General features: G+C 37.4%; 1 protein-coding gene across 1 annotated transcript in view; it reads right to left on the minus strand.

The window, feature by feature from the left end:
* Positions 1–20,367, minus strand: part of TMEM163 (transmembrane protein 163) — a gene marked incomplete at both ends in the record, with an annotated part of 101,042 nt that overhangs the window by 75,791 nt on the left and 4,884 nt on the right. The window contains 1 exon segment of the mRNA XM_080621662.1: positions 19,811–19,930. Coding sequence (XP_080477788.1) covers positions 19,811–19,930 — 120 coding nt within the window.

Genomic DNA, 20,367 nt, shown 5'->3' on the forward strand with positions numbered 1-20,367 from the left:
TCAGAAGAGAGGAGGTTGTTTAATATTCTTCATCTGCTAGATAAATCATCTATATTTCCATTAAAAAAAAAGTTAAGAAACTCTTCTGACTTGAAAAAGGGTTTCATCTGATAGATGAAAGTGGAAATGCATGAAGAATTTGTGTCTTCAGGTTCTGCTGCTTTCGCACTATCCCTTAAAGCTAAATTCTGCCTTTCTGTAATCCAAATAGGGGGAGAAAGCAAAGAAATTGTCAATTAATTTTGGACTCACAAACTTAACAGCTGTTCAACGCAGCTACCCCCTGCTATTTTTACTAACATCAAAATTCAGCATGCGTTACATTCAGCATTATGAATCACTATGTTATTTTCTAAACCAGCCCATATTTAATCATCATTTCACAAAACAGAAACGTAACATGATGTTCTGGATCCTTCACCAATATCTGTGGAAGTGGCCATGGCACTAGAAGCAGAGACAATATATGAGCTTTGAAGTGTGATTCAGGATCATAGCCTACAGGAAATAAAATAGAGAGTACAGCTGCCACTGCCAACAAGAAGGTGAACAAAAAATAGAGAAGATTAATAACTGTCAGTTATCAAACTTTGTAGTCTTTACATATGTCAAGCAGATAAAATTTTGCCTCTGCATGAAGTAAGAAGGAAATCAGGCTTGCCACACCTCTGTATTGCTGTTAGTCACTGAACACAGCATCCAGCAGTATTTCCAAACAGCCTACGTAAACCGATCCAGGGACCATAAAGGATATGTTCAGCATGCTTCCTGAGTACTGCAAATAAGACTGCATACTAGTAAATGCAAAGCATTTCGATTTTCTTCATGTGAATGTTTAAACCCCTTGTACTCTGAACTAGCTATCTTCATATGGGAAACAGAATAAATAATATTAATATATCATGTCAGATTTTCTACTACCACAAAACAATACACCTTTGAAAGTTACTAACAAATATTGAATATTCTTTAATCAGAATAGTATTATGATTAATCAGAATAACCGTAATATTATATTCAACTTCTTTTTAAAAGAAGTTAAATTTCAGGATGGAATACTTTTTCCAGGATGGAGATACCTTTGAAAACACAGGTCTTAACTTCCATTGCTCAGGAAAAGGAAATTATTTGTGATAGGGAAAGTCGTGTACCACACACTAAGGCATACGCAGCAAAAGAGGCCACCTGCTTAATTCTCAGCACAGACCTGCAGAACAGTCTTCAGAGAAAGCCAATGTTTCAGACATGTCATCTGAACAGTAACTTCAGTCTAGGTTGTGCTAGCTCTTCTTCCAGCATTTTACCTGCACTGATCCACAACACCTTACACTGTTTTATAGGCAATTTGCTTGAATGGCTGTAGTGATGGGGGCAGCAGCAAAGATGAAATGAGCAATTTAGCCTTCTCCCTTAACCTGTGATCTGAAGCATTTTTCTTACAGTGCACTGCTGATGGGGTGTAGTAAGTCACTCTTCTGAAAGAAACAAAACATTATTATTTCCATCTACTACTGCAAAAAGGCAATAGAAGGTGCAAAAACTTGGCCTAGAAAGTATAGCATGCCAGTGCACAACATAGAACTGAAACGTTGCTTCTTCCTGTAAGTAAGAAAGTCAATCGTCCTGTGTACAAAAAAGAAAAGGGGCCTGGTTTTATTATTCTCTATGTAAAAAAAATGAAAACTGAAGAGGTACAATTTCAACAGTGGCTACTGCTTTCTCTCTGGATCTCGACAAACATCATTATATCTCAAAAGATAACAAACCATTCAAAACAGACCTAAAATTGCACTTAAAATCCCAGAACCTAAAACCAAAGGTTGTTTTTGTCATCACTTTCTCGTCAGTTCCCACTGCCTCACAGGCAACATGTCACTTCCATGCAAATGAACTTTCATGTTCATTAGCACTTCCATGAAAAAAATATTAATTTAACTTTTAGACATTCCATAAAAATCACAGCCCATTATAAACCACAGAAATTCACTTGAATTTCAGCATCTGAATTCGGTTTTGTCAGTTTTATAAAATCTGAAAAAGCTTTCACACTCTGTAACACAATAGAATTGCTCCTGTGCTAATGTACAGTCCTTCTTTGCTCTAACATTTTATCCTTCCCTGCTCTAATGTTTTGTCCTTCCAGATACAGCAAGAAACAAAAAAAGCAATGTTTTTCTAAGTAGCCATTAGATTTCTCCTAAAATTAGAATGGGAACAGATGAGGCATCAGAGACATAAAGCACTAGTAAATACAATAGTAGGACATGAAGGGTTAGGTTTTGTTGTTCCACTTTGAGTTGAACACTGAATCTGAATGCAGCAAAAGTACCCTATTATCCATGAATGGAAAACCATATTCAAATTACAAATTTCATCATAGCAACCAAAGGCAGGAAACATTCCAAAAAGACCATACAAGCCAAGTAGAATGTTTTTAGTGGGGAAAAACAAATACTCCTTGCAACTCTTAATACTGTTAGCAAATTACAGTCTGGATGTATTGAAGAAAGAGGAAACATCCTATAAAAGCTTCCCTGGAGCCAGGGTTCTCACCTTTACCTCACATTCTACAGTGTTATACCTATGGGTGATATGGAAGCATGAAGTTTTGTTCCCATCCCACTCAACCTCAGTAGGAGGTCTGAAGATGATCTAAAATTACAGTATTAGAATTCTAAACAACCTTGATTATTTTTTAATACATGCTAAATACATGCTATTGAAAACTAAATGAGGAAATTCAACAAAAGCTTACGCAACTACATGTAAACCTCCTCCAAGATATAACTCCGTTACAAGGACAGTATCTAGAGGTAAAGACTGAGGAGACATTTGAAGGCAATTTCCTGGTAACTTCTTAAATTACAGTAGCAAAATTCTCAGAGCTTGACTGCTTCATTGAAAACCCCACTTCTAAAGCATGAACAAGTGTTCACTGGAAGTATCTTCATAATGGGAATGTCTTTCTTTAAAGTAGTCTGATTATCAGGTTTATTCATCTGGTGTTTCCGAACAGGCATAGTGCTTAGTTTACCCTGCATGCTTATTGGTTTCATTTTATTTTGTGGAACTATGGAACAGTGAATTGGAAAAGAATCTAACTCACTCTTTTATATATTTTATTCTTTGTGTACTGTGAATCTTTTTGCAAATCTTCCCAGCTATTGATGTCACCCTATGTCACAGGATTTCTACTGACTGCAGTGACAATAATGAATACCAAGTGTCTCCCAAACAGAACTCCTTCATCAACACCTTCTGCTCACCCAGGATGTTGACCTTCCTTATCTTACTTTTTTCAGTATCACAAGACACATACTATAGCAACACATGAACGTAAAAATCAATTCTAACTAAAGCTACGCAAGTGAAATCAAGGCAGATACATTACTGTGAATAGAAGAGCTATGCATCATCATTAAGGGGATATATTTCATTAATTTTCCTGCATCTCACCTAACCTTCCAGTGAAGTCATTGTATACACATACAAGAAGTTATAATGTAGAAAACAGATTGTAAATGTTTAGGTCTACAAGGTATTCTTGCACCATGTAGCAACTAATACTTTTTGCAGTTCCAGCTCACTGTAAACATGAAGCCTAAGCCACCAGAAAGGAAAAGCACACCATTTGCATTCTTTCTTAATTGGACCCCTGAGATGGACACATTCAAACTGAAGATAAATCTGCTGCTTTTTGGAATAAAACAGCTGTGTAAGAGAAACTGCCTGTAAAGAAGTTGCCTGTGTGTCATAGTAGCAATATCACTTCTCAAACTACAGTTAACTGTAAAATGCATAATTTGAATGACAGTTAAATAGATTCATTACAAGCAAAGGCCAGGTCCTACTTTTGATGAACAACATATTTATGTTTCTATTCGGTTTAAAAAAAAACCAAAACAAAACAAAACACAGCTGAACACAAGCAACAGCAAACGCAGTTCTTTACCTTCAAAAGTGCCTTTTCTCTGCAGATTTCTGACTGTTTCAAAAACTGACAATCTGGGACACTCTCCTTCTGATTTAAATCAGTTTCATATCATCATCTGCCATAAGCAACTTTGCTCACTGTGCCAAGCAGCAAGGGAATTGACTGTAGTGCACAAGAGTGCAGGCTTGGTTTTATAACCCTTGTCCCTTAGCTGCCTCAACTATCCTGAGAGCTTACTTCATCTGAAACTGAGAACGGTTTTTTAGAAACACTACATCCACACAAAGTAACTCCTTATTACATAGTACTTAGCAAGACACCACAGTTTGTTATCTTGCTTTAAATTGCAGTATCTGCATGCTTGTGTTTATACATTCATATTAGATTTCCAAACCAATTTACTTAGTCCTGCAGCTTCCTTGCAACACAATTGTGCAATCTGTTTTTCTGTGTGTCCTTTACTATGTAGGGCAGGATGACTGAATATCACCTCCCTGTTTATAAAGTGGTGTGCTATCAAATTTGATGGTTTTTACTCTGGATGATCCATTTCCACCTGTGTTTAGCACTGACATCACAGTATTTCATCCCTCCTTTCCAACTGGAAGTATATCTGCTTTCTTGACTTATGTGGAAGTCATGGAAATCCTCAGGTTTTCTAATGTCTTAAGACTGTCATTACAGAAAGGCTGATTGTACTCACCTCTGTGCAATATCACAGTACAACCAAGACTACACAAGGGGAAAGCAAACACAAAAAACCCCCCCAAAACCTCAAGTTAAAAGCACTCAAGTCATTTGCCCATATGGTAAGTAGGCAAGCCTTTGGCTCCTCCTCACGCCAGGGACACCAGCCGTTGCCAGTGTACTTGAGAACAATGAAGACACTGGGACTGAAAGCAGCTCTGTAAACAAAGTTTGTTTCAAAGACTTGACAATTGCTACTTGTGACACACAGAACACCAAAATCTTCTCGCGACTGACCTATAGACCCAGTGGATTCACTGTTAGAACATAAGCTTCCATCCCTAAAAACTCTGTATGTCTTCCCTAACTCCCTTTCACATCCTCCAATGATGATTATGCCATATGAGGCTGCAATAGCTTGCTTTTTGCAAGCTTAAAATTTAGCAAGGTTTTTTCTGCTCACCAGAAAACTGCATTGCAGCAGGAAGCCTGTGCAGAAAATGCATATAGTACATAGCAAGAGCAACAAATTACCAACTTCACTAAACTCCAGTGGGCCTAACAGGCACTGCAAAGCAGCACTTATTTCATAGTTAGCTCAAAGCACACCAGGAGAAGATATAAAGTGAAACTTTATATGCAGAAAGTTGTTTATCATGGTTCTAAGACAATCTAGCAAGACTGTCTTCTCCATGCTAAAACAGGTGGATACAAACTTTCAGTCACTTAAGAAAACTGTCAGGGACACCATTCTGGCTGACAGTATCAATGTTCACATTGGTAGACTTCCTTAGCCTTCATAAATGGATTCTTGCTTAGTTTTTTAGCTACAAGGATTAGGGAGACATCCTCTAACACCACGGCAATCTTTAGGGACATACATGCTGTAGCTAACCTGACTCATTAGACTTCCATTTCACTTCCATGTGTCACACCCTGAAAAATATTCACAGCTCAGTTGTAAATTATCAGTAGATTCTTACAGAGTAGCAAATGCTGTGACCAATCTGTCTATATATATCCTGTGAAAGACGTAACTTACCTAGGGGTTTTTTAACTTTACTTAGTTTTGCCTAGTTTTGACCTGACAGCCAAACCCCAAATGCCTGTTCATCTCCTGGAGAGAAAAAATAAAGTTAAAAAGAAAAGAATAACAAAGAAAACATAAAACATTTGGTAACCTCATGGAATCCAACTGCACTTTAGATGCAGCTTTAAACCTTACTTTTGCACTGTAGACTGCTGAGCTTTGTTACAAAAACCTTCTATTTTTAAAACCTCAGGCTCAGTGTTTCACAAAAAAAAGCAAAAGTATGAGCAAAAAACCTAGAATAGCCCTGCAAAAATAACATCAGACTTGTGCTGACATGAAAATTTGCACTGAACATCAGGTCAAAAATACAGCTAAAAAAATAGGTTCCTTCTTGAAGGCCTCCCTAATGTGTTCCTGACAACTACCAACGGCTAAAACCATCTTGCTGCTCAAAGACACTCTAAAATTCTTTAAGCTTCCATTTTCCATAAGGATCCCTTCCTTGATCTCAAAACCTTCACGCACTTAGAATTCGAGCCAGATTATTTCCTAGCATTCTGTCTTTTTTATTTCTCAGTGGTACTCATTTGACAGCAGTTTTAAGTTGTAAAAGTTCTTTCCAACATCTACCTGACCAATGAAAATGGTTACTCAAAAAAACTATAAGAAATACAAGTTTCCCAGCACTGAAAAACAAATGCTAATAGTATTTACTTTAACCATCTATGAAGGGGGGGGGAATAAAAAAAATAAAAAAAGATCCAAGTCCATAAATACTTCATGAACCTTGAGAAGCACAACACAAGTTGAAGCTATTCCACCAACAGCCATGGCCACACACAGCAGCACAATCCTGCCCTCCTAATTGTCTAGCAGGACCTTTACTCTGTTCTAGGTCAGCAGCAGTAGGCTAACTGCATCACTAAAGTACAAAAAAGAATAACACCACGTTCCTCAAAACCCTCCAATCCAAAACACTTCACTCAACTGTAAAGTTACTACTGCCTAGACAAGAAGTCAATACATGTAAACACATTCAATCACAAGCATTACAGCATTAAAAATTCTGTGCCTTTGAAATAGTTTTCACAAGGTAAACCACAACAACACAGACATAATCCCACAAATCAGTAGGTCTAGTGCCAAGGCAAAGCAGCCTCCAATACCTGACTAGAACTGTACATAGGAAAATTCAGAGCATGCTGTCACTACGGAAGACTTAGTATACACATAAACATGCCAATTACTATACAGCAAAACACTCCATTTTGGGGGGCAGAAAATTGAGTTATTTTTTCAGGTATCAAAACCTGATGTGTACAGATGGAGAACAAGCTTACAGCAGTAAATTAATTTTCCCAAGGCTACAAAGAAAGCTTGGCCTATGCCTAGAATTAGAATAGTCCCTGGAGCAAATTCTTGGCCTGGCCTCTGTGAACCTACGAGGATCTGAGTTAGCATTAATTCACCTTTTTTCCTCAGCATTTAAAGACACTTGTGAAAGTTTAAACAGGCTGCCTTAAGCAAATAGCTCACAAAAATGAGAGACAAAACAAGAATTACTATACAAAAACAAAACAAACAAACTAACAAAACCACTCAAGAAAATGTTGAAAGGAAATTTAAGTCTGAAAACACTTCACCTAGTGTAAGTTCACCCTATCATTTGCCATAAGCTGTAGGACCAGGTGTTGATCAGTTTCAAATTGAAATAAAACCACAGAAGTCTATAAATCTATGTACTCCAACTGAAGATCTGTCTCTATAAATTAAGTGAATTTAGAAGATTTCAAGCCTAAAGATTCCATAAGCCATTAAACATTACTTGCAATGCTGTCCCTTAAACCCAAGTTTTGTTCTAATCTGCCAGATGCTTCTCAGCAGGGAAATGCACACATGATAATGCAATGAGTATCACTTAGTGGGAGTGCAATAGGAAATCTCCCTTTGAGTAGGGTTTGCTCAAGTGTTCCCAGAATTCAAAATAACAAAATTGGATCATTTTGCTGCTCACAACTCAATGTCAGAATTGCTGATGTTGTTGGTTTGGTTTGCATTGAGTTTTTTGTTTGTTTGGGGTTTGTTGGTTTTGAGGTTTGGTTTTGTTGGGTTGTTTTGGGTTTGGTTTTTTTTTAACATATGCACAAGCAGTAACTACAGGTTTCCCCACAATCAGAACTCATATGGTAAAAGGCACATAGCTATGAATTTTACCTTCTTAACTAGCAATCTGTACAAATTAATTTGCTGACCTATTTTTTTCATGGCTAGAGAGAGAACTGTTAAGCAATCTCTCATTTTCTTGTTGCAGCTAATTACACACAGAAATACCAAGTCGTGCTAAATAAAAAGGAGACACAGTTTATTATTAGTTTCTAATGTGCCACAAAGACAAGCAAATTAATTGGCTCTTTTGGGTACTATTAGTTCCACATAGTTAGACATTATAGTCTGATACACATTCGCTGAAGCAGCAAGTCAGAGAATAGTGATGCCTATCAAGTCAGAAAATAGACAACAATCCTTCAGGCATACATATAGTCCTCATTCACTCTTTTACAAAACAAGCTAAGACTGATGACTCTCATTTGCCTTTCTGTATCCGTAGCACCACACACACACACATACAATCTGATCAACATAAAGATAGCTTGGGCTGTCTTACTTTTTCTTGCGCTGTTTAGCAGTGTTCTCATAAGTCCTTAGCCATGTAGTTAGGAAGTGATCTTCCACCATTGCAATCGCTATCAGTTTTGTCACTAGCTTCCATGATGCTAGCCAGGTCTGACGCTGCTTACTTGGCTCTGCTCTGTGTTTTCCACAGGAATTGTGGGAAATGTTTTTCCAGGATTAACTCAATTTATTAACTCAAGATTAACTCAACTAAACGTGAATTTAACTGTTCCAAACATAAAAAAACTGTTGTTACATATGTGAAGTCATTTGTAGCTTTGAAGGAGTGTTCTTATCATGGAAGGATCACAAATCATCCTTTTCGTCGAGGCAAAGTAAGTTAGGTAGTTTCCACAAAATACTGTTTCTAAGGAACTGCTTTCTAATTTGGACTTTGGCATTTCAAGTACACCTTAACCTGTCTATCAGTTGTCTATCAGGCCTACCAGAATGGGAATGCATGCAGATACTTTTCTTTTCCCCAGCTGTACATCCTAGCTGACACTGCAGGCTGCATTTCCATTCTATTAAATCTCCTACTGAACGATAATAAATCTTTCTTCTAAAATTTTAGATTTTTCTTTTCAGAGCCTGAGGAAATAACTGTCACTCTTTGGCCATTGAAATTTTTCATTAAAAAACATGATCTGAAGACAATACACTTAGAGGTGCATTTTCTTCACCTTGATACATTGAAAAGATACATTATACTTAATGGTTCCTCGATGCAGAATCTTTACTAGCAGAAGATAAATAGTCTTCATATCTGATGAGAAATCTTCATTTAGGATTCAGCTGAGGATTCTGTTCTGCAGTAGATCTTACTCATCTTCTCAGCATCACACCTAGCATGGAAATGGACCAGAGATCTCTCCAGAAAGGCAGAGTTTGCAGTGCAAGTCTGCAGCAGTTCCTGAAAGGCAGATGCCTCTTGTCTAACTATTTTTACAGTATTTGTCAGACTATCCCCCTTCCTCTGCAATTTCTCTGTCTAGCAAAAATACCAGCTGGTTATTTCTGGTCACTCTTCTTTGACTAAGCACTGACTAATCCCATTCTTCTAACTCTGAAGCTAAACTTATCTGTCTCTTTTACTGCACATCCAGAGAAAAAAGAATGGTAATGGGTCCTGCATGAAAGTCAGAAGAGAAACTGTGGAGCTCTTAATGGCTTTACTGGAGAAAGCTGTTTTGCAAATTAAGGTTAACGTCTATTATAAGTTACCTTGGTTTCCCCAGTCTCCAGACTTTTTATTTCAATCTTTACCAAAGATTGAAAATTATCCTTATTTGAACAAAACTAATTTGATCAGATTGCACTACCCTCTTCATACAATGTACTAAATTTTACTAATCTTTCAACCTGAGAGACTTGAACAATTGACACTATAGTTGCTTGACAAGGTATCAAAATCTACAAATGCAAAAGAGATCAGAACAACTGTAGACCCTTATCATCCAGGTATTGTCCCCTCACACACCAAAAAATACACCACCAAACCACCCAACAGTATTTTTACTCTTTTTGTTTTATAATATTTGTGTAATATTTTCAGTAAGGTACAATAAGAGATTGATCAAACAACACACACATCAGCACCACTACAGCAGGCAAGCACAGCTGTTTAACAGAACATTATGGGGTTCTAGTACAGTTTATCACCTACAATGATAAACGTTAATTTTTTCAAATGTAGTAGTATATAAATTTATCGAACTGTATTTTTCACAAGTTCAGTATTAAGCTACCTTGTCTCAAAAAGTGTCACAGCATGAAACAAAAAGGAGTTTTTTGTTCTCACAGGTGGTATTTTCAGCAATTATTTTCAGATAGTTTTCAGCAAAGACGATGCTTCAGTTAATACTGGGTTATTAAACTCAGAAGGGGCAGTGCCACCCATTCAAACAACATCACCCTTAGTTATAACAGACTTCCTCCACTGTCACTCTGTACATACCCACAGTCTCTCAGATGCTCTCATTTCTCAGCTAGCACTACCATAGCTTCACCAGAGTTGGCAACAAGGAAGCATATGTGTCAGCCAACCAATAGTATGTTTGACCGCTGGGAGCTATATTGCTCTATAAAGAAGCAGGTATTATTTATATGATTATTTTACTAAGTCTCCTACAGTGCAGGCATACCAATACAAGATGAGTCATCAACAAATAATAAATTATGTACTGAAAAAATATTAAAATCTAACAAGCTTTGACTTTCAGTGAAACACTTGCTGAAAAATCACGAGAATAAATGCCAAGAAGCAAACACCAATCACTATCAACCTCCCCAGTAAAGCAAAAGTTATAAATGTTATTAAAAAATACTTAAATCAGGTACATGTTTACATTTTGTTGCTTACATTTCATTGTGTACTAAGTTAAAGCACATGAATGCTTTAAAAATTCTGGCAAAAGTAAAGAAAATCTAAGAAATAAAACTTTCAATTTTCAACACTTTCACTGCTGCTCAAGAAGTTTATTTTAATGCAGTAGTGCTTTACAACATTATAAACTTCAAACAATAAAGTGATACTGTACAATTAATACTAAACATTCATTTTCTTCCATTAATCTTGATTTTCAGCTCCAGATACAAAGAATTACAAGTAAATCTTCACCGATAAGCAAAGAAACACATTCTTAGACTGGGAGAGCAGATAAAATATCTCATGAGCCATGAAAAATCAAATTCTACTAGTATGTCAGGCACTCATAATGAAATCTATTAACACGTTCATGCCTTTGCACAAGAAGTAAGCCTGCAACTGCTGAGGTACCATTTTGTGGAAGTGATACAACAATGATTGATTGAAAATACATTTGACTTTTAAGCCTGCAGTGATGTTCCTTCAAAGGGCAGAGGTACAAACTCTTACCTATGTGATACACCAAAAAAAGCAAGAGCAGCAATTGAGACTTGTACTAGAGCATCATTTAAATTCAATTTCATACAAAAAAGCTACACAAGTTTTTATGGACAGCAGTTAATACTGATCACATGCAATAAACCTAATATTACTTCACTTCCTAACTATTTTTGTCTATTTTTAGCCAACATACATATTTTTCATCCACCACAGACTGGGGATGACTGTAGGGAACATCATTACCACACCACTCACTTATCCTCAAGTTGCATGCCTAAAACTCTCTCCATTAAGTGTTCAGTTCTTCTTTTTCCACATGTAAATTTCACCCTCTACCCATTCTATTTCTACTAGTACAGTATAATTCTCTCAGGGATATGAGTAGGACCACGACACCAGCCCAATTACTTCACACTGCCTAGTTATTTACCTTTCTTATTTGTTTATCATACTCTGCTACACAACCATATTCTCAGAGTTGGAACCTCTGAATCACCAAACACAAAGCTGCCTTTAACAGAATCCTAGCAGAGAACTCATGGTAAAACTGAAGACCAAATTGTGAGTGTCTAAAATCTCCTGCTATAAAATAAATATGTTCATATGGTATAAATTACATAATATAATATAAATGTTCAGTCATTTAAAAGATGTTATTGTTCTTACTGGTCTAGATATCACACAGGCTTATTTCAGACTTCTGCACAAAAAAAAATTCCACAATCTCAGAAAGGAAAAATAAAAGAAAGAACTGAGATTACGCTTTTCACACTAAATAGCCTAGACTTAACATTCTTGTGTGTTCCCTGTTCTTCAAGAAATTATGTTATAGTGCTAGTTTTACATCAATAGCAGCATTCTGTTTTAATTTCAAAATTCTTTAGGATGATCTCTCATGAGAAACAAATCAGTACTTAGCACATGGAATAATTAAATCACATTTTTCTAATGCAAAAACACAACAGGTTTGTATGTTTTAAAGGTTAGCATTTAAGTAAACACACCACTGTTTTAATATACTTCCACCACAGCAATAATTTTTTTAATTGTTTACTGTTCAAATATATAGACAAGAGATCATTATATAGCCTGTTCTGGATCTCAGACTTCTATCATCATTTTGCCTGCCAACTAAAAAAAAGATTTCATGATTTGTGAAGCATTGCAGATTTGAGATCTATACTTCTGTTCAACAGCTATCAGTCTTGAACTTGACATCCATATGCTATTTTCTCCTCCCAAGAAAGTCACTTAGAGTTTTGTATGACTAAAAAAAGACAGGCCCTTACTGGCCTCTTATTTCATATTTAGTGAATAGAAATTACATTTTGCTGTTACTAAGTACAGGCTGACCTAATCAAAAGGCTCTTTTGCACAGGCAGTGGATTTTTTGTCCTTTAGATCTTACATATAACATGGTTAGCACCACACTCTGGTTTTGACTGTAGTGATTCAACTATAAGGAGAACAATAGGATTGCAAAAATGTCATCAATATCAGAACTCTACCTTGGGAATTTAAGTTCTATATTTCATTAGCACTTCTGTCAGACTACAGCCCTGAAGCATCTGTCTTTTTGTAACTGATGTAATTAAATGCCCTGAGAAATATGCAAAATAAAGGATCTGCACACTATCACACAGCAGTTTTATTCTGTATTTAGCCTTTACTTGGTTTTAAGTGTCTGAATGGTATTGTGGTTTGAAATGTAACTTTCTGAATAAATGTGCTCCACCCAAAAAAAAAAAAAAATATAAACAACTCTATGGTCTTCAGGAGCAAGAAATGCAATAATGCAATTCTCCATAGCTCCTGGAAGAGGAAACACAAATACCAGGACTTTTCATGTGGTCAGTGATCTTGGAGAACTCTGGTTAGGTATCCAGCTGAGACACTCTAAACCAGGCCTGAGTTCTGAATGATCATCGTTTATCTGAAATTCAGTGACCTTTAAAGAATGCTGAATTGGATATCCAAACTAAAGTGCCTCAGAACCATGAACCTTCACCTACATTTTTTATTAGTAGTATTATTCACAGCTGTGCTCAGGATCTACTAAGAACTGTGCAACCAAAAGGGAAAGTCAACATATATTTAATTTTTCAAGAAAGAACAGGAATGGGTCACTGGGAAAATGACATATTCATCAATAAATTAATATAGTCACTACCCAAATCAGTTGTCTGAGTAGTATTCCTGAGAGAAGGACTGACAGATTAAAACAATACATCTACATCCGAGCATCCACAGGGTAACACCTCCAACTGCTCAATGTTTGTCCCATGTAACTCCATTTGCAATGCAAAATACCTCTCTAATTCCAGTATGTGGAAGCTCACTTTAATAAATCATTTTTCAGTAATTCATTCTGAAAAACAGATTATTTTGTATAGAATATCAGAACATCAGTGGGTTTGCATTTACTTGTATTATGTTATCCTTAGGCCAACAGCTAATCCTGTAAAATACTCCCATTTACAGAATTGTATCAACCAAGTTTCCATCTAAGATACCACATAGATTAATAGGATTCACCGTCTCAAAATAACAGCGCATATTTAGTACACCAGACTAAACACTTACCAGGATAGGACCTCAAATCACACACCTATTGTTGCACTCAAGGTTTCAGTTATAAGCTAAACCCTTAAATACGTCCGTGATTATCTAAAAGAACTGATCTCTAAAGCAACCATGAGGACAGATTTAACAATCTGCTGCAATTTCCCCAGCATTTCACAAATAGCCCAGTATCAACTCTTTCAGTGATGCATTAGCACGCTGGACCTATTCAGGCGTGCTCTGACCACACTCGGACAGGCTGTCTGCAAGTCCCATCTCGACGGCTGCCTCATGAAAGTCCGTTACAAAGCTTACATTTACAAAGGCATACATTCTAAATCTTTACTCAATCTCTGACTACAAAGGGAGCTTTTAGGGCAGAATTCAGTCTATAGATTGTTTTGATATATTGATATGACTACTCCATTCACTGTGAAACAATTTTAGCTAATCAAATGAGGAAGATGAATGAACAGGCTACTTTCTGTGAATCACAAGTCTATACTGGACAAGAAATACCAGACAGAATGAGAGTTTGTTTTCTGCTTTGACAATATATTATCAGAGGTTAGCTGCTTGAGCAGAAATTAAACTATCACAGCAAAAGCTGTATTTGTATATTTTTCAAAGTTATGTTTGGTAACATAAGTGTCAAGAAACTAAGAATAATGAGTTTCAAAACACAAAAGTTCTATTCCACCTGTAATACGCCCTTGACCTCTATTAAGATTCTGAAACTATGCTCAGTATTAACCTACAGTACTGCAGCTACAGAAGGAAGTTAGAGTTATTATGAAATGATTTAGACTGCAGCCTTATACAACACATACACATACATATTATTGTAAAGCAGAACCAACTGTACTTACTTGGGGTGCTAAGGAATAATGTTCATTTTAGTAATTTTTATCATATTCAGTCTCCATTTATGACTATATACTTATAAAAATATAAACGCACTTCTGATGAGAATTCTACAAGCATGCATATTTCAGGCAGCATTAAAATAAAAAGGGAAATGAACTTATTCATAGAACAGTTTGGGTTGGAAGGGACCTTAAAGATCATCTGGTTTCAGCCCCCTGCCATGAGCAGGGACACCTTCCACTAGACCAGGTTCCTCAAAGTCCCATCCAACCTGGCCTTAAACACTGCCAGGGATGGGGCAGCTTCATCAGGCATTGTTCAGTATCTGACCATAAAAGTATTGCACAAAACCACAAATGTCAGAACACATATAACTGATTCTAAGAGAGTCTTAACTTTCAGCCACTAAAGACAATACCATAGGGCTCTACTGACCTCAATGATTTCACAAATTTAAGCCTGTAAGAATTTTTACTTATGCCTTGTGCAACTATATGCTGGGGAGCAACATTTTCTAGAGCAGCCAAAGCCTATATGAACACAATGATCACTGCACAGTGCAGGATCTGTATTTGGAGACAGCAGCTGAAACATCCAAACAGTCTTTTACAATTGCATCATTTCTGTAAAATTAAGATCTGTTCTTTCAGGTAAAAGAAAAACCTGATTTTATGATCTGTGTAAGTCCTGCTTCTCAACATTAGTGAATGAAAGCTAACAATTTCATTTTCCCTTAAGCAGCCACTCTTCCATATCCAGCCTAGCCTAGTTTAGCTTTCCAAACCAAGAGACCAAACATCTTTTGATGCATGCAGTCAGCAGCATTTCATTTTGTGTTCCAGTATTTCAGACCACAAAACAACACAAACAGAATACATACCATGCACCTCACCTGTTACAGAACTAATATATGACATGTATAGGGGTATTACCATAATTTGGATTTACACAGCTTTATAATACACTATACACAGGTGTTTTTAATAATAAGTCTAAAACACAGAGTTCAGATCAATCGATCTCACACCTCATGTGCCATAAATCATTATCTCATAAGATAAGCTTTATGTATTTAGATCAACATAAGATTTTTCAATCTATCTCAAAATTACCAAGTGAAAGAACATAAGAGTTCAGCTGGCGCATCCTTATAACCCCACCAAAAGAAAACATCTCATACCAGTCAAGATAAACCCTTCAAATTTACCCCAGTGATGGAAAAATAGAGCATTGGCAGCACCTAGACTGAAAGGAAGGATGGTGCTCAAGCTGCATCACTCAAGGGAGTGGGCAGATCGTAATAAACAAAGACTAGTTACAAACACTTGATTAGAAAAGGAGGGTCATGAATCACTTCCCCATTATCCACAGAGACCATACCACAGGTATCACTCTCCTTAATATTTTTCTTACCTTCTATGTCCTACATTTCTTCAACTACAATTATCAAGTAATGCCAGTTTCCTAGCCTAGTATCTTTAGTGTATCATGTGCTCCTGCAAAAGCAGCACCATAGGATACATTCACAAGGAAGTATTAGAATCGTAGAATAGTTAGAGTTGGAAAGGACCTTAAGATCATCTAGTTCCAAACCCCCTGCCATGGGCAGAGACACTTCACACTAAACCATGCCACCCAAGGCCTCATCCAACCTGGCCTTGAACACCGCCAAGGATGGAGCATTCACAACTTCCTTGGGCAACCCATTCCAGTGCCTCACCACCCTCACAGTAAAGAATTTCTTCCTTATATCCAATCTAAACTTTCCCTGTTTAAGCTTTAGCCCGTTACTCCTTGTCCTGTCACTACAGTCCCTGATGAATAGTGCATCCCCAGCATCCTTGTAGGCCCCCTTCAGATACTGGAAGGCTGCTACGAGGTCTCCACACAGCCTTCTTTTCTCCAGGCTGAACAGCCCCAGCTTTCTCAGCCTGTCTTCATACGGGAGGTGCTCCAGTCCCCTGATCATCCTCGTGGTCCTCCTCTGGACTTGTTCCAACACTTCCATGTCCTTTTTATGTTGAGGACACCAGAACTGTACACAAGGGAGGTCTCACAAGAGCAGAGTAGAGGGGCAGGATCACCTCCTTGGACCTGCTGGTCGTGCTCCTTTTGATGCAGACCAGGATATGGTTGGCTTTCTGGGCTGCAAGCGCACACTGAAGATGGCTCATGTTCATTTTCTCATCGACCAACACCCCCAAGTCCTTCTGCACAGGGCTGCTCTGAATCTCTTCTCTGCCCAACCTGTAGCTGTGCCTGGGATTGCACAGACCCAGGTGTAGGACCTTGCACTTGGCATGGTTAAACTTCATAAGGTTGGCATCAACCCACCTTACAAGCGTGTTGAGGTCCCTCTGGACAGCATTCTTTCCCTCCAGAGTATCAACGGAACCACACAGCTTGGTGTCATCGGCAAACTTGCTGAGGGCACACTCAATCCCACTGTCCATGTCACCAACAAAGATGTTGAACAAGACTGGTCCCAATACCAATCCCTGCGGGACACCACTCGTTACCGGTCTCCAGCTGCACATTGAGCCATTGACCACAACTCTTTGCGTGTGGCCATCCAGCCAGTTCTTTATCCGCCGAGTGGTCAACCCATCAAATTGATGTCTCTCCAATTTAGAGACAAGGACGTCATGCGGGACAGTGTCGAATGCTTTGAACAAGTCCAGGTAGATGACATCAACTGCTTTACCCCGTCTATCAGTTCCGTAGCCCCATCATAGAAGGCCACCAAATTGGTCAGGCAGCATTTTCCCTTGGTGAAGCCATGCTGCCTGTCACCAAGCACCTTATTGTTTTTCATGTGCCTTAGCATGTCTTCCAGGAGAATCTGCTCCAAGATTTTGCCAGGCACAGAGGTGAGACTGACTGCTCTGTAATTCCCTGAGTCATCCATTTTCCCCTTCTTGAAAATGGGGGTTATATTTCCCTTTTTCCAGTCATCAAAAACATTTTAACAGGATAAAACAGAATTTTACAGGAAGAATTTACAGGGGAATCTCAAAGAGTAATGAGAATACAGCCAGGGTAGCCCAACGATTAGTCCAGCAGGTCCCCATTATTCACCCAAATGGAACATCAGGGCCGTATTGCTAACACTTTACCATTACAGGCAAGAAGTAAAACTGAAACAGGATTCTTTAAATAGCAGGTGTTTGCAAAGAACTGGCAGTGTCAGACACCCCAAAGTGACAACTAGTCATTTATATCAAACACAAAGTAAACTCTGGTCACCTGGCATGACTCCCAGTTCATAGACTGGCTAGAGGAAACTGCTAAGAGTAGAGCACAAAGGAAAAGAACAGCCAATGTGAGACAATAAACTGAGCAGAACTGCTGAAATTGCATGGGGGAGTAAAGTGGTTCTAGAAGAATCACTGTATTTTCCTCAAAGATTAAAAAGTTTTAATACTTAGTATATAAAAAGCCCTGGCAATACTTTTGTGGCATGCAAGTTAACTGTCAACTGTCCATTAAGAGATTCCATACAGATTCAATATGTATCTATGTGCTGATTCCTCTTTTCTTCTTCATAAATTTAGCTTCTTCAAACCACAAGATACATTGCAAAAACACTTAATTGTCTGCTACTAACAGGTTATTTAAGCAGTTCAATACCTATGCTCTCCAGCTGAGTATGCAGTCACAGTATATCCAGGCAGGGACTACCTTAGCAGGGGGTTTTGGCAGCATTTCTAAACACTACCAGAGTGCCACAAATAAGGAAAACAGAAAACAGAAGTTTTCAGATAGCCTAACCCTACAAAACTTTTTAAAAGACTCTTTCAAAAGAAATGGAGAGTTTTAGTTATCTATATTATACATATGCCTTGCCATTTCTCAATATTCCCTAAGATTATATTGTTAATAGGTAACAAAGTTATTTTGTAACACAGTATTTACTTTTATATTGCTTCAGTAGCAAAGACAGACTATTTTATTTTCCTGAAGCAGATCAAAATGGAAACTTAAGACATCCAGCTTTCTCGTTAACATTCAAATTCTTTACAGTGTTAGATTCTTCTTTTAAGTGTTCCTTCTCTTTTTTCTTCTTTCTGAATCAAGTTATTGTACCTGTCTTTATATATAAATCACTCTGAGCAATATATATTTCGTTTTCAGAGACCATTTGGTCAAATTCTAATAATGTCTCCTGGGAGCTGACACCAACTTCCAGCAGCAGGTCATATACTGCAGATTAGAATAATAAAACACATGCTGCTGCAGCTTCAAAAAAAAAGAAAAATTATGTAAGTCTGTCTTTATCAAGCTGAAAAATGAGGTTTTGAAACACCTCAGATGTCTTCTAGACACAGCTTTCATTCTATTTAAAGACATAAATCCAGTCACTTCCGGGGTTTTTTTAATTCTTTTAAATCAAGAATGTGCCATTGGAAAGATTTTGTTTCAGATTCCACATTTCTTTTTGTCCTTACAGTAATACAGTGCTATTTAATTGACCAAAATAGAAAGCCTGTATTTTACAAATTTGTATTAAACTGAAATATATCTTTATTTACACAGTGCAGCATTTTTTCCCGTTTTGAAATAAAAAATATGTAATTTTTCCCATATAAAGGCAGTTTGGTTTTAGGTTTTGGGTTTGGTTGGTTGGTTGGTTTTTGTTTGGGTTTTTTTCCCCAAATTCTTTGTGTAAAGTAGATAAGTGTCTTGAAACTTAAAGACAAACACTGGCTTAAAAAGGAACTGGTATTTCTCCTCCATAATAGCATTACATTAGGGTATCTGTCAATGCAATACAGGTAAATTATATATTTCTCCCTTACAATGCACTATTCTTTATTATAGCATTCCCACTACAAATCCCAGATGGAGTAAAGTTTGTCATATTTGACCTCTTTGGTTAAAAGCAATCCACTGCAGAATGATTTTTTACACTACTCTAAAGTGAACAGTTCCACATGCATGAATGCTAGCAGGAATCAACATCTGTTTCTTTCTCCGACCTTCAACAACCCTACTCTCTGCAGAAAAAAAATTACTGTTTTACTAATTTATAAGCACCATACAGGCACAGGCAGTATAGAGAGAAACCTCCTTAGCAGTTGTGAAGAAAAAACATGAGAAAGCTTCCACAAAGAGAAATTTTGAGAGCTCAAAAGTAAAATAAAAAGGAAGAGGTGTGAATATTTAAAATATTCCCAATACTCACTGAAAGCAGCCACTGCAAGAGCCAGTGTGACAATAATGGAGACCCAGGAAACCCACAATGCCTTCTTTCTGTAGCTTTGAGCTTCATGAGGTTTTAGCCTTGTACTGCTTTCTAGTAAACCTGATAAGCAATAAGCAAAGAGGGTATGAACAATACATTGCTCCTTTTAAAAACACAGCTGTGTTAGTTCAGACCTACATCACATATTTACATTACATATAAAATCAATAGAGAATCAAATTCTGCTCACATTATGAAGATTAACTGAATGAAGCTACCAGAAACATTCAAGTAAGCAAGGAGAGCACACACAAGGTGTTTTGATTTCACACAGAAAGACTCACACATCAGCAACTTGAAAAGAGTCTGCAATTGTAGGGCAGTTACAGAAATTCACACAGCTTACTTTTCCATCTGTACATCTACACAAGAAAGAGCTCAGTCCTACAGTCAGATCAAACTGCATTTCAGGACTTCAGAATCCTGAACATAGTTAACAAAAGAAAATCTTGTGCTCACCAGTCTCTGCAAAATAACCTACCAATGCACAGGAATAT

The sequence above is a fragment of the Psittacula echo genome (assembly GCF_963264785.1).
Source record: "Psittacula echo genome assembly, chromosome: 6".
In the NCBI taxonomy this organism is placed as follows: domain Eukaryota; kingdom Metazoa; phylum Chordata; class Aves; order Psittaciformes; family Psittacidae; genus Psittacula; species Psittacula echo.